The following is a 12837-nucleotide window of genomic DNA, read 5'->3' as shown; positions in this document are numbered from 1 at the left end:
TTAGTTACTTTCTCTTATTTAGATACTACAGCAATGTTGTGTGCGAGAGATACGACCATCCTATAGAGAAAATAAGTAACTTGCTGAATAGCACAGAGCTTGGATTTGTGCACAAGTTCTGCAAGCTCTGAAAGTCATGCTCCAAGTTACTGTGCTTCCTGCCTCACCAGTATACCAGGACGGAAGGCTCATCTCTGTAAGGACACTTATTTGAAAGCCAATTAAAAATATTTTTCAGGGAACATTTATTGTTTGTTTCCCCCTTTGTGCCAGGGTAAATTTCCTTTCTTTATAATCTCTCCTTCATCTAAAACTTTGTCTAACAATGTTTGCAGAGGTGAGCTTAAAAATACTCTTAAAGAGGGATACTTTTCATTTTGATAGAAGTTTTCAACAAATTATTGCTTATTTCTTGGTTAAATGCACTCATTTTGATTTTCTAAGGCACAAACCACATATATAAACAAAATTTACCAAACACATAGAAAGCTGGAATTCTCATTCATGTGTTTGGATTCTGATGGCTCAAAAGTAAAAATTGACTTGTTTCACAGATCCCTGTTCTAAAGTACCACTCATCCCAACCCCAAGAAAATGTAAAGCCTGGGTTAATTTCCTGCAATAAGTAGTCATTTAATTAAAGAACAAAATTAACAGGAATCAAAATGTTGCAGCTGTATTTTTTGTTAGACATTATATAAAAAAGGAAAAGTATAATACAGTAAATCATTTTGTATAACATGAACTTAAAGAGTTTTCAAATTAATAATGATCAGGATAAAAATGTCTTTTAAACATAATACTGAATGACATTGTCACATGTCCCTCATGTCAGAGGCCTGGGAGTGGTGAGCCTGCACATGCACGTTGCCCGTCCTCCATTACACTGCAGAACTGTAAAACAAGGTTGAAAGGCAAACAGTTTTCTTCTGATAGAGTTATGTTGGGTCTTAACTGACCCCAACAGTTCACACTCCTCAGACACCAAAGGAGGAAGGAAGTGTGTCCTCTGGTTACTCCTCTTGCAGGTAAGTGTGGTCAAGATTGCACCTGTGTGTGTGATCCTGCTCTTCTCACAAACACAGCAGGTAGTCTTGAGCTGAACTTCAGGAAAGTTCCCTGATGAATGTTCAGTGTTGGTATCAAAAAATTAAACACAAATTCTTCTCAGAAGAAAATCTCTATGGCCTGTGGAATCTAGATATTATAAAAAAGACAAAGAATTTAAGGTTATACATTTCTAGCAGTTAAAATAGCCAAAAACCTTCTACAAAGTTTTTGCTGCTATTTGCTACAAGGTTAAATTTGCTGCTATTAAAAAGCTTCTCAGAAGTCCCATATGTAAAACATGAGGATGGAGCTACTCTAGTTAAAATAGGGTAGAGTCTCAGAGGGCTCCCTACTCTAAGGCCCCTATTATATGCTGAATTCTTAGGACTACCTAGAACTTAGTTTTAAAACAGTGAGGTAAGCCCTTGAAGTACACAGAAAGGCCAGGGCTTTGCTAAATCAGTAGAAATAATGAATTTGTTAATAAATTATTGGAAATTATGGTAGAGTTATGACTTTTTATAGAGTATTATGTTCATAGTAATTTTAAAACACTTAAATTCATATGAATTGTTAAAATGTGGTATAAAGATCTTAAAATTATTTCCTTATGTTCAAGTATTAGAGTCATTATTTTAGAAAGTTATCAACTTAGGACAATAAACATCTTTACTAAACATTTTAATGTATAATCAGAAAATGTACAAAATTGAGATTATGATATATAGAATATGTAGTCATTCTGTTTAAGACAGAATGAGCATTAAATGTAATTGTTCATTATTTACTGGAACTGTCTTTCCTAAACATTCATATGACCTATTCCTCCCCAAAAGTATGTTAGTCATGGGAGGTAACCTTAAAAAAACAAACTATTTGCTTAATTTTCTCCTATTCATCCAACTTTCCCTTCCTCCTTGATACATTCACCCCAAAACCATGGGTTAAGATGGAATTCCATTTACTTAGTTTCTATTCTATAGCCATATTAATCTTATAGAGTAAATCTTTCAGATAACAATTGCAGTGGCCACTTTGTAACAAACAGAAAACTAAAACTATTATTTTAGTTTAAGGCAGTATCTACATGCAGGATTTCCTTTCTCTTTGTATGTGGGCCTTGAGCATGAGCATCTTCAGATAAAAGGAGAGAGAACAAAGCAACTGATTCAGTTGAAGGCTTGTTGCATCACAGTCATCTGCTTTAGAATTAGAGATATCTGAGGACTTCACATAATTACTACTGGTCATGGCCATAGAAAAGAAGTGGGGGAAAATACTGAAAGAATATTCAGTTCAATAAGTAAAGAGAGTTAAATCTTTTCCCAACTTTGTCATCACCAAGAAGCCCAGTGTCATCCCTTGCATATGGTAGCATAGACAGAGAATATATTTGTCTTAATGGGAAAAGTCTTGATTATGGAAGAATCAGCCAATATATTCCCAATGGAACATAAACTCCATGAAGATGGGAGCCTCCTTTATCATATTCACTGTTGCATTCTCAGCACTTACTCAAATATTTGCTGAGGAAACAAATACTCAGCTTTAGGAGAACACTGGCTGTGTTAAAGATGTGACTAATAATTTAAGATAGGAAAAAGTAAATGTGAGGGTGGGGAGTGACTAATTTCACAGCAATTTATAAGTGTAAATAGTTCTATAAATTGGAGGAATTCTGAATATTAGGGGGAATTAAATAGAAAAATTACTTTCATTGCCTTGAGGCTTATTTTTGTTAAATATGCATTAACTACTTAAATAAACCAATATTGTTACCATACATATCACCTTTCACCAAGTCCTAAAGGAAATAATGGGAGCAGGCAGTATTCTTAATTGAAGTACATTCTGTTTGTTCAATACAGTTCTCTGGAAAAATGCTGAATTTGTATAGCCGGATACATGGTTTGTGGTAGCGGGGTGGTGTGTGTTTCAAAAATAAGTACCATGAAATTCATACAAACAAATCTGACCTTGTCAAGTGCTTGCTTGATGCATGTACCTCCATTTCATTACTTTTGTACTCATTTAATTCTTTACGAATTGCTGCCTGAAATTTAAAAACAAGACATTGTTTTTCAGGATATTAAAAAATTGGGAAATTAGCATCATGTTTATAAATTAACCATTCCTAATACTTGTTATGTAATACACAGAAAAAAATAAACAATTTTTGGTTCATCATTAAAACTGCCATACTCATTATTATAGTCCTACCAAGCTAGTATGTAGCTAATATTCTGGAAGTCTTTGTAAAACATTTTATTGATACATAATATTTGTACGTATATACAGGGTACATGTGATATGTTATATGCATAGACTACGTGATGACCAAGTATTTGGGATGTCCATCACCTCAAGTATTTATCATTTCTATGTGTTGGGAACATTTCAAGTCCTCTCTTCTAGCTGTTTTGAAATATACACAACATTGTTGTTAACTATATTCACCCTACTCTGCTATAGAACATCAGAACTTACTCCTTCTATCTAACTGTATGTTACTACCCATTAACCAACCTCTCTTTCTCTCCCCAAACCCTGCCACCCTTCCCAGGCTTTGGTGTCTATCATTCTACTGTCTACCTCCATTACATCAACTTTTTTGATCCCACATGAGTGAGAACATGCGATGTTTGTTTTTCTGTGCCTGGCTTATTTCATTTAACATAATAACATCCAGTTCCATACATGTTGTCAAAAATGACTGGATTTTCTTAAGGTGGAATATCCATTTTGTGTGTGTGCACTGTATTCACATATGCATATATACACGCATTACATTTTCCATTCTATTGATGGACACTTAGATAATCTTGGCTATTGTTAATGCTGCAGTGAACAGGGGAGTGCAGCTATCTCTTCAATGTACTGATTTGATTTCCTTTGGCTCTATACCTAGAAGTGGCATTTCTGGATCATATAGTAGTTTTTAAAAAATATTTTGAGGAGTCTCCATACTGTTTTCCATAATGGCTGCATTAATTTACATCCCTATCAACAGTATATAAAAGTTCACTTTTCTCCTAATCCTTTCCAGCATTTTTTTTTAAATAACTATTCTTTATTTTTTTTTTTTTTGAGACGGAGTCTTGCTCTGTCGCCCAGGCTGGAGTGCAGTGGCTGGATCTCAGCTCACTGCAAGCTCCGCCTCCCGGGTTCACGCCATTCTCCTGCCTCAGCCTCCGGAGTAGCTGGGACTACAGGCGCCCGCCACCTCGCCCGGCTAGTTTTTTGTATTTTTTAGTAGAGACGGGGTTTCACCGGGTTAGCCAGGATGGTCTCGATCTCCTGACCTTGTGATCCGCCCGTCTCGGCCTCCCAAAGTGCTGGGATTACAGGCTTGAGCCACTGCGCCCAGCCTTAAATAACTGTTCTATCTGGAATAAGATGATAATAAGATAGTTTTGATTTGCATTTCCCTGTTGATTAATGATGTTGAGCATTTTTTCATATACCTGTTGGCAATTTGTATGTCATCTTTTGAGAAATGTCTATTCATGTCCTTTGTCTACTTTCTAATGGGATTTTTTTTTACTGTTATTCGAGTTCCTTGTATATTCTGGATATTAGTCCCTTGTTGGATGAATAGTTTATAGATATTAATATTTTCTTATATTCCCTGTTGTCTCTTTACTCTGTTGATTTGTTGTGTAGAAGCTTTATAGTTTAATATAGTCTCATTTGTTTATTTTTGTTATCTGTGCTTTTGAGGTCTTAGCCATAAAATGTTTGCCTGGACCAATGTCGTGGACTGTTTGTTCTGTGTTTTCTTTTAGTGGTTTTATAGTTTTTGGGTCTTACATTTAAGTCTTTGTTCTTCAAGTTGATTTTTGTATATAGTAAGAAATAGGGGTGCAGTTTCATTCTTTTGCCATATGGATATCCAATTCTCCCAACACCATTTATTGAGGAGTGTCCTTTCCCCAGTTTATGTTCTTGGCACCTTTGTCAAAAATCAATTGGCTGTAAACATGTGAATTTTTTTCTGTGTTTTCTATTTTCCATTGGTCTATGTGTCTTTTATACCAATAACTGTGCTGGTAGTATAACCTTATACTATATTTTGAAGTTAGTGTGATGCCTCCAGCTTTGTTCTTTTTGTTAAGGATTACTTTGGCCATTCAGGTTTTTTTTGGGTTTCACATGAATTTTAGGATGGCTTTTACTATTGTTGTGAAAAATGACATTGGTATTTTAATAGCGATTGCATTGAGTCTGTAGATTGCTTTGGGCAGTATGGTCATTTTAGCAGTATTAGTCCTTTCTATCCACAAACATGAGATGTCTTTCCATTTATGTGTGGCCTCTTCAATTTCTTTCATCATTGTTTTGTAGTTTTCCTTGTACAGATCTTTCACCTCCTTGGTTAAATTCATTTCCAGGTATTTTTGACACCTATTTTAAATAAGATTGCCTTCTTGATTTCTTTCTCAGCTAGTCCATTATTAGTTTATAGAAATGCTACTAATTTTTGTATCCTACAACTTCAGTGAATTTATCAGATCTAAGTTTTTTGGTGGAGTCTTTGGGTTTCTCTAGGTATAAGATCATATTGTCTGTAACGAGAGATAACTTGACTTCCTCTTTTCCAGTTTGGATGCCCTTTCTTTCTGTTGCTCGATTGCTCTGGCTAGGACTAGTATTATGTGAGTCTTCCATGAATTAATTTGCTGGACTGAAGTGGGAAGACAATCCTTCCCCCAACCCCACTCACTCCATACCTAAACGGACCAAGCACATGCTTAGGGCACTAATGAAACAGGAACACCAAGGTAATGAGTAAACTGCAGCTTTCAGTGAACTCGGAATTTTATAATCAGAGATAATCTAGAAATAAGCCTTTCTAACTTCAGCATATATTAATATTTTGGCTTCCCCAGGCCCACTTGCATCATGTACTTCCTTCTCAGATAAACACTCGAGGGACCCAATGAGACTAAAACATCAAACATAGCCTCTGGGACAAGGAAAGTCTTTAAGAACTTTAGGGGTATATTATTCTCATACTCAAACACATCTGCAGACTACCAAAGATACTTCTCCTTGTATCATTGTGATCCTCTGAGCACATCAATCACAAAGAACTAGGCAAGTTAGTCCAACATGTTCGCATTTCTCCAAGTTGATGCAATATCTATGTACATACTCATACTCGGCATATGAAGAATGAAGAACAATTAGCAAATTTCTTTGCCTGAATGTGTAATTTTTCTCTTCCTAAAGGCTTTAAGTCTTCTGAAAATTAATAGAAGCAAGAAGGTAACAAAAAGACTCTATAGACATTCGTGGGCTTAAATCTTGCCAGTCAAGTGTTTGATCACAGACGAGAACTTACCCTCTCTGTGCTCAGCAAATGTCAGGCAGAGACTCTATGACCTGCCTCCTCCTTCTCTAACCGTTCAGTTCAGACTCCTCAGGAGGTTCTCAGAGATACTTCAAACTGCACAAGTCCAGGGAGAGAATCTAGAACCTCTTCTATACTGTAGAGGCTTTCTTGAATTCCTCTTTATCCCCACTGTAGCTCTTCTTGTTTAAACTTGTCAGTTGATCTCTTATGGCAGCCTTGCCCACCTTTGATTTATCCCTTATACCAAGGTTTCTCAATTTCCACAGTCTTGACATTTGGGACTAGAAAATCCTTTGTTGTGGGACCTGTTATGTGCATTGTGAGATGCTTAGCAGCATCCCTGGCCTCTACCAGTAGCATCCCGAGTTGTGACAATCAAAAATGTCTCTAGACATTGCCAAATGTCCCTCGGGGCAAAACTGTCCGCTAGCTGAGAACCATTTCTCAATCTGACCCTGAATTGTCTTTGAGAAACCAATATTTACTGCAGGTATACCCTTAATTTAAATAGTTGAGGACTCCCATTGTCTATGAATAAACTCCCTGGCATGACATATTTTGCCCTTATTATAACATCCAACACCCCCCACCAGCACAGGCAGTTATGTACCTTATCTGCTGCTGACAGTCTCGTCCAGGGTTTGTCTGCCCTCCTGTCATAGTCCTGCGCTTTTGCTACTTCCACGTAATCACTGAATCGTATCAGAATTTTTCTGTCTCTTAATTCATCAACGGTGGGTCTCTGATTAAGCTAAAATCAAAGATCATCATAGTTAAGTATCACATGCCAAACTAGCTTTTTTGAAGCACTCTGAACAAACAGCACCTTTCTAAAAAAAATAAAAATAAAACAAACTGTGATATATAACCTGAATACAAGCAATCTCTAATGTGAAGGGCTTAAATTATATACTGTACCCTTAAGTCACAATCCCCCTTCCTCCAAAATATTTTATCAGAAGGAGTCACACCCCCAGTAGTACATAGCACCAGCTCAAGGAATAGTTAGTGATTTAACTTAGAGTTGATGGCATCAATGGCTTCAGGTACAATTAGATAAGCTTTTTCAAAGTGCTAATAAAGTTATTATATGTCCAGCTTAAGAAGGATATTCTGTTAATTTCAAGAGAATTATTATGGAGCAGCACAACAAAGAAGGGGAATCCAGAACACTTGAATAGAAATGGTCAGGGCTTTAAAAGTAGATTAAGGTGTATAGAGTTGCTACCTGTATTGGCCCTAGTAAATGTTAACTATTTGAGTCACAGATAAGCTTTCTGCAACTGAGGAACTTCTAGACATATTAGAGGTGAACAAAAGCGATGAGTGCAAAATGTAACTAAAACACTGATACCCAGGTATGCTTTTCCTAGACACTGTAAATTAAGAAAATGCCAATCAACTTCTGGCTTCCACCTGAACATAAGTAAAAAATGTCATGTGCGTTGTGCACCTCTCCAAGTGCTACTGTGCTGGGGAAGGACTTCGTCCATAGGGAATGTCAGAGGGAGTTAATTCATTGTTGTTGAGCAAATATCCTGATTTAACTGATGCCATGTTGTCCAGGAAAACATTATTCATGATCACAGAGTGATACCTAGATTACTCATCCCACCTGCTACCGAAGCAGCTGTTCTCTAGACCACCTTTATTATTCAGGCAATAAAATGCTTATAGTACCTTTCTTGTCAATCTTTGCTTGATTTCTCTTCTTTCTTCCTGCTCTATCTGATCATTCCTTTCTGTGAAAGATTAAAATAGGGAAAAAAATGACAAAGAGAAACAGGTTGAAACGTTCTTCTCTTTAGCAGGAAGGTGTACCCAAGATATCCGTATTTCTGGGAGCTGAAGGTAAGATATTAAAGAGATCTTTTTCCACATCACTCTTTGTGGGTTTTTTTTTTCCCCACTTTGTCAATCACTGTTCAGGAGATCATGGTCTCATCACGGAAATACTTGTACTAAGCGAAGCTTTGCTGTCATCCCAACCTGGTCTCCTCAGCCCTTCTGTGCATTAGAAACAACCACAGATATGGCTGCTGTTTAAGGAAGTAGACATCTCTGTGTCTGTCTTTCTCACTGATTTTCTTTCTCCCCAAATATCTTTATATTTACATCTAGCACTTAGATGCCACATTAAAAATATCTGTAGTAGACTAAATAAATGTGTATGTACATTTCAATATAAATAGCACTGCCACTACTTTTTTTTTCCTTAATAAGCATACAGACTTTTTAACCAACGTAAAACATGGAACACCTTCTTCAGCTCCTGGGCAGCATATGCTTGCCGGAAATTTATATGTTCAGACTATATTTCAAATCTTAACATATCTGTGAACCTAGCTGACTCTCCATTGCTGAAGCGTGAACACTGTTATATGACAGTGCCTTGTAAAGGAGCCCAAGTCCCTCAGCAAAATTAGCTTTGCTTGGTAAGTTGTGACTATTAACATTCAAGCTGTGCTCTCACCTATACTTGGAAGCTAAAAATAGACCAAAGTGCTGAGATATAGTACAAAATGTAAGCGTCCCCCTGGGATACAAGATAATGGCTGTCCTATTTCTGGTATTCTGCGTTGCTAAATAAAGCCTTAGGTCCCTGACCTGAACATAGCTCCATTCCTAGGAAAGAGATTTCAACAATCAGCATTCCTAGAAACACTGCTAGGTTTTGGTAAGGGAAATCCTGCCACTTGCAGTTAACACAATTTCACATTATCTGCCTTTATTTAAAAGATGCATTTCAAATATTTATACCTTTGTGGGATTGGTTATATGAGTTTAATATATTGTGCTTTCCAGTAATTTTTTTAAGTGAGTCATCTTGGACTAGGGTGTTTTAGAAAAGGTAATTAAATCCTATTTGTGCTTAATTCTTTATACAAGTGAGAAACCAAAAGAAACCATACTTTTAAGGTATCATCAGAAAGCTGATACAATTAGAGAAACGTTGTGAAAGTGTCCAGATAAGGCCAGCCATGAGGGATTTACGTGACATAAAATTTTTCAGATTTCTTTAAAATAGGCCACTCCCATGTGAAAAGATTGAAACAAGTCAGATCTTTTTTTTTTTTTTTAAATCTTGAAAAATGTCATCATTACTACGAAGGTCACTAGCAGGGTCTTCAGAGAATTGATCTTTGAAAGTTCCTGTCAGAGTGCTTCTTCGTGCCAGGCGCTCTGTTGGATACTTCCTCCAAGAAGTCCTCCCTGTTAGTCTAAGCCCACAGACCTCCCCTTCTCAGCTCCCCTTAGTGATATGTTTGTGGATCTCATTTCCAGACCCAGAAAATCCCGTGCATTATACAAAGCAAGGGACCCATAATCAGGACTGCTACACCCATATTTTCTGGAAATAGCTCCAGCAGCTTGGACAGTTAGTTATACATGAGTCTTCCATGAATGTCCAAAACGTATTACTGCTTCTGATGCAGTAGTTAAGAAAATGGGCAGTGGAGTTAGGCAGACCTGGGGTTGAACTCTAGTGCTATCCTTGTTCCAATATTCATTTGTTAAAAAGTACAGACCTCACAAATATGTTGCAGTGATTAAATGAGGGAATATATACCAAGTACTGAATACAGTCCATGGCACAGACTGGGCCTAATAAAGAATTACCATCAGCATAGAAAGGGGCCACTGCTCTCCTGCTTTTCTATCCATGTTATAGTGTTACATGGGCAGAGTTTTGAGTGCTCCTCAGATATAATTGCAATTAGTCATGAGTTCCCCCTTGAAGCAAACACAAAAGTAATATTCTAAGGATTGATTACAAGAAGAAAATGCAATATAGTATAAGTGCTTGAAGTCCTGTGTATCAAAAGCCTATGAGTATGATGTTAGGCTATATATAGTTACCCTATTCTCATCTCCACAGAACAAAAGAAAAACCAAACACCCACCACAAACCTAGCAGTAAAAGTCTCAGGTCTTCCCACTCAGGACACCAGAGAGGGCTTCCAAGCTAAGGACAAACCTACATCCACTAATGAAGGCACAGTGTTTATGGCGGGATTGCCATGGCCACCGCAGAGGAAACTCATTTTCCCTTCTGTGCACTGAAGGTCAGTGCAGTCAGTTTCAGTTATGCACTTGTTAACTCCCTGTCACCAAAGACAGTTCTATTTCTAAGGCTCTGATATTTATTTCCAAAGAATAACACAATTAGAAGCACTTGCTGGTGGGAAGACCTAGGAAGGAAGAGGCTGCTACTGAAAGAAGACATGGTTCCTGGGTTAAAAGTCTGGGCTGTAGTACTCTTCCTGTTCCAAGGCTACTTGGAATGTGGTGCTTCCTGTGTCTTGAACTTGCCTGGTTCCAGTCTGGACTGCTACTTTTAGTAGCATCTGCAACTTACAAGCTTTACAAATAAGTGACTTAATTTTTAAAACTTCAAATATTTGGCAACTGAAACAGCTTGACTTTTCTGTCTGCCTACTTAATTAAGCATGTTATCAATGAAAAGCTTTTCTTTAAATCCTCGGAGATGGTATAGTTAACACAGAACCGTAGTCACTATATCTTAAGTTTAAAAAGTCAAATGAAGAAGTCTTTATCTGAGGGTTATTTTCGACAATCTATAAAGAAGGGGATTGTTTTAGGCAGTTAATGAAGGCATTGAGGCAAAGAAAGGAGAGAGGAATCAATTCAAGTTCAGTACCCAGACCAACAAGGGGCTCTGCGGTATTTTCTGACAGAAAGTCAGCTTGGTACCATCATAACTTCGTAAAAAGAAAACAAACTCAGAGAAAGTCTGCAGTATTCATCACATAAAGAGAAAAAGAAGTCCTGTAAAAATCCAAGCCATTAGAAGATACTTTCTGTAGAAAATGTTTTAAAAACTGAAAATGACTAAAGAACTATTTGAGAAACACTTTTTCAAGAGGTTTGGCCACCCCTAAATCACTAACTTTATGGAATATTTAATGGAATATAGTGCCCTAGAGCATGGAGGTTACTCATGAACACCTGTGCTCAGCATATCCTATAACTGTCCACCTAACTGGAAATGCAAGGGGGCGCAAAGGCTGGGAGCGACAGAGGGTCCTGGAACCTCAAAGTCCTCAGCCACATGAAAGCTTCCCATGGCTTCACTGTTTCCCTGAGCTGACTGCTTTATTCCTCCCAAGTATAACAGGCAAGGGGCGTGTCCTCTAGTGAGATTTATGATGCAGTTCATGCTTTGTGATTTCTGTAGCCAAGAAGAACCCCGACCCAAACTGCCAGGAAGACCTGCTTAAAACCTAACGTGCTTAGACATATGGAACTAACCCTGAAAATAAAAACATCTTTATGCTAAGAGGAGAGGAGTTTTTTTTTAATAAAAAAAAAAGAATGTTTCTAGATATATCAGCTTTCCTTTGGGGCTTGCTTTCAGAATTCCTCAGCAGCTCAGGTTTACTGAGCATAGAGCATTCCGCTTGCAGAGAAGGGCTGGGTTATGGGAACTCAGAATTTGTGCAACAGCCTCACCACACGTGAAGGAAAACCTCTAGAGGAATCACCAGCTACTCACGTTTCAAGATATTTCTTCTCTCCAGCTCTTCCACGGCAGGTCTTTGGCTCAGCCGTCTGCGGAAAAACACTAGAATTACATTTTGCACCATAGTGGCTGCCTGCAAATTCCACCTGGGGTCTGCAAGGATGAGAGGTGGCTGGCACACCCCTATAGATCGCCTCCCAAAATGGGGAGGAGAGAAAGTGAACCTTTGGTTGTTGCCTCTTGCTGGCAAAATCAAGTCAGACTTCCAAGTGAGAGTGAAAGCTGCCCCGTCACAGAGCTAATACTAGGGTAGTCCTTGTTCCAACTCCGCATGTGCAGGTCTTCATTTTTCTGATCTGTCGCCCAAATCTTGCCTGGTCTGGACTGTTCACCAGAGCAGTGTATTTAAGCATCGAGGAGATCTGTTCAGGAAATTCTTTTTCCTGCCCATTGGCTTAGGGAGGGGTGGGTAGCACCACCTGTTTTCAGGCTTCTAGATCCAGAAATGCTGGGAGATCCATGCTTCCCAGCACTGCCTCCGTTGTCAGCACAGGAGACACCAGCCGTGGGAGCACTGATCTCTCCTTCGGGCTTTCTGCCTGCTGAACGGCTGAGTAGAGCCGCCTGTGCCCAGCCCAGCACAGGGGGAGTGTCTAAAGACGTCTAAGGGGCCTCCCACCTCTTGTCAGCAAGCATAAAGCTCAGCTCGAGCGCTGAATAAAAACTGGGAATCTCTTCCAGCCAGCACAGCTAACAGAGCTGAGCCCACCCACACGCATTCCCCTCCCACCATCAGCGCAGACGGAGTGTGCGATATGAAGACAAATTATTATTTCTTTTTCAAGTGGTCTCTCATTGAAGAAGTTGGAGGATGCAGCCAACAACAGTCACCACCAAAAAACATAAAGGGCTTGTCAGGAGAAGGAGGCATCATTATCCGAAATTA

At 38.4% G+C, this 12837-nt stretch overlaps 1 protein-coding gene across 12 annotated transcripts in view; it reads right to left on the bottom strand.

Annotated features, from left to right (window-relative positions):
• Positions 1-608: 608 nt before the first annotated feature.
• PHACTR3 (phosphatase and actin regulator 3) overlaps positions 609-12837 on the bottom strand; it is a 271374-nt gene continuing 259145 nt past the window's right edge. For all 12 annotated transcript variants that reach the window (XM_077952097.1, XM_077952093.1, XM_077952092.1 and 9 more), the window contains 5 exons: positions 11925-11980; positions 8087-8148; positions 7017-7157; positions 3027-3103; positions 609-1197 (listed from right to left, as the gene is read on the bottom strand). In XM_077952097.1, the coding sequence (XP_077808223.1) occupies positions 1182-1197; positions 3027-3103; positions 7017-7157; positions 8087-8148; positions 11925-11980 (352 nt within the window). In that variant the 3' untranslated portion in view covers positions 609-1181. The remainder of the gene's footprint in view (positions 1198-3026; positions 3104-7016; positions 7158-8086; positions 8149-11924; positions 11981-12837) is intronic.

The sequence above is a fragment of the Macaca mulatta genome, chromosome 10 (assembly GCF_049350105.2).
Source record: "Macaca mulatta isolate MMU2019108-1 chromosome 10, T2T-MMU8v2.0, whole genome shotgun sequence".
NCBI classification, from domain to species: domain Eukaryota; kingdom Metazoa; phylum Chordata; class Mammalia; order Primates; family Cercopithecidae; genus Macaca; species Macaca mulatta.
This window is presented reverse-complemented; position numbering and strand designations above follow the sequence as displayed.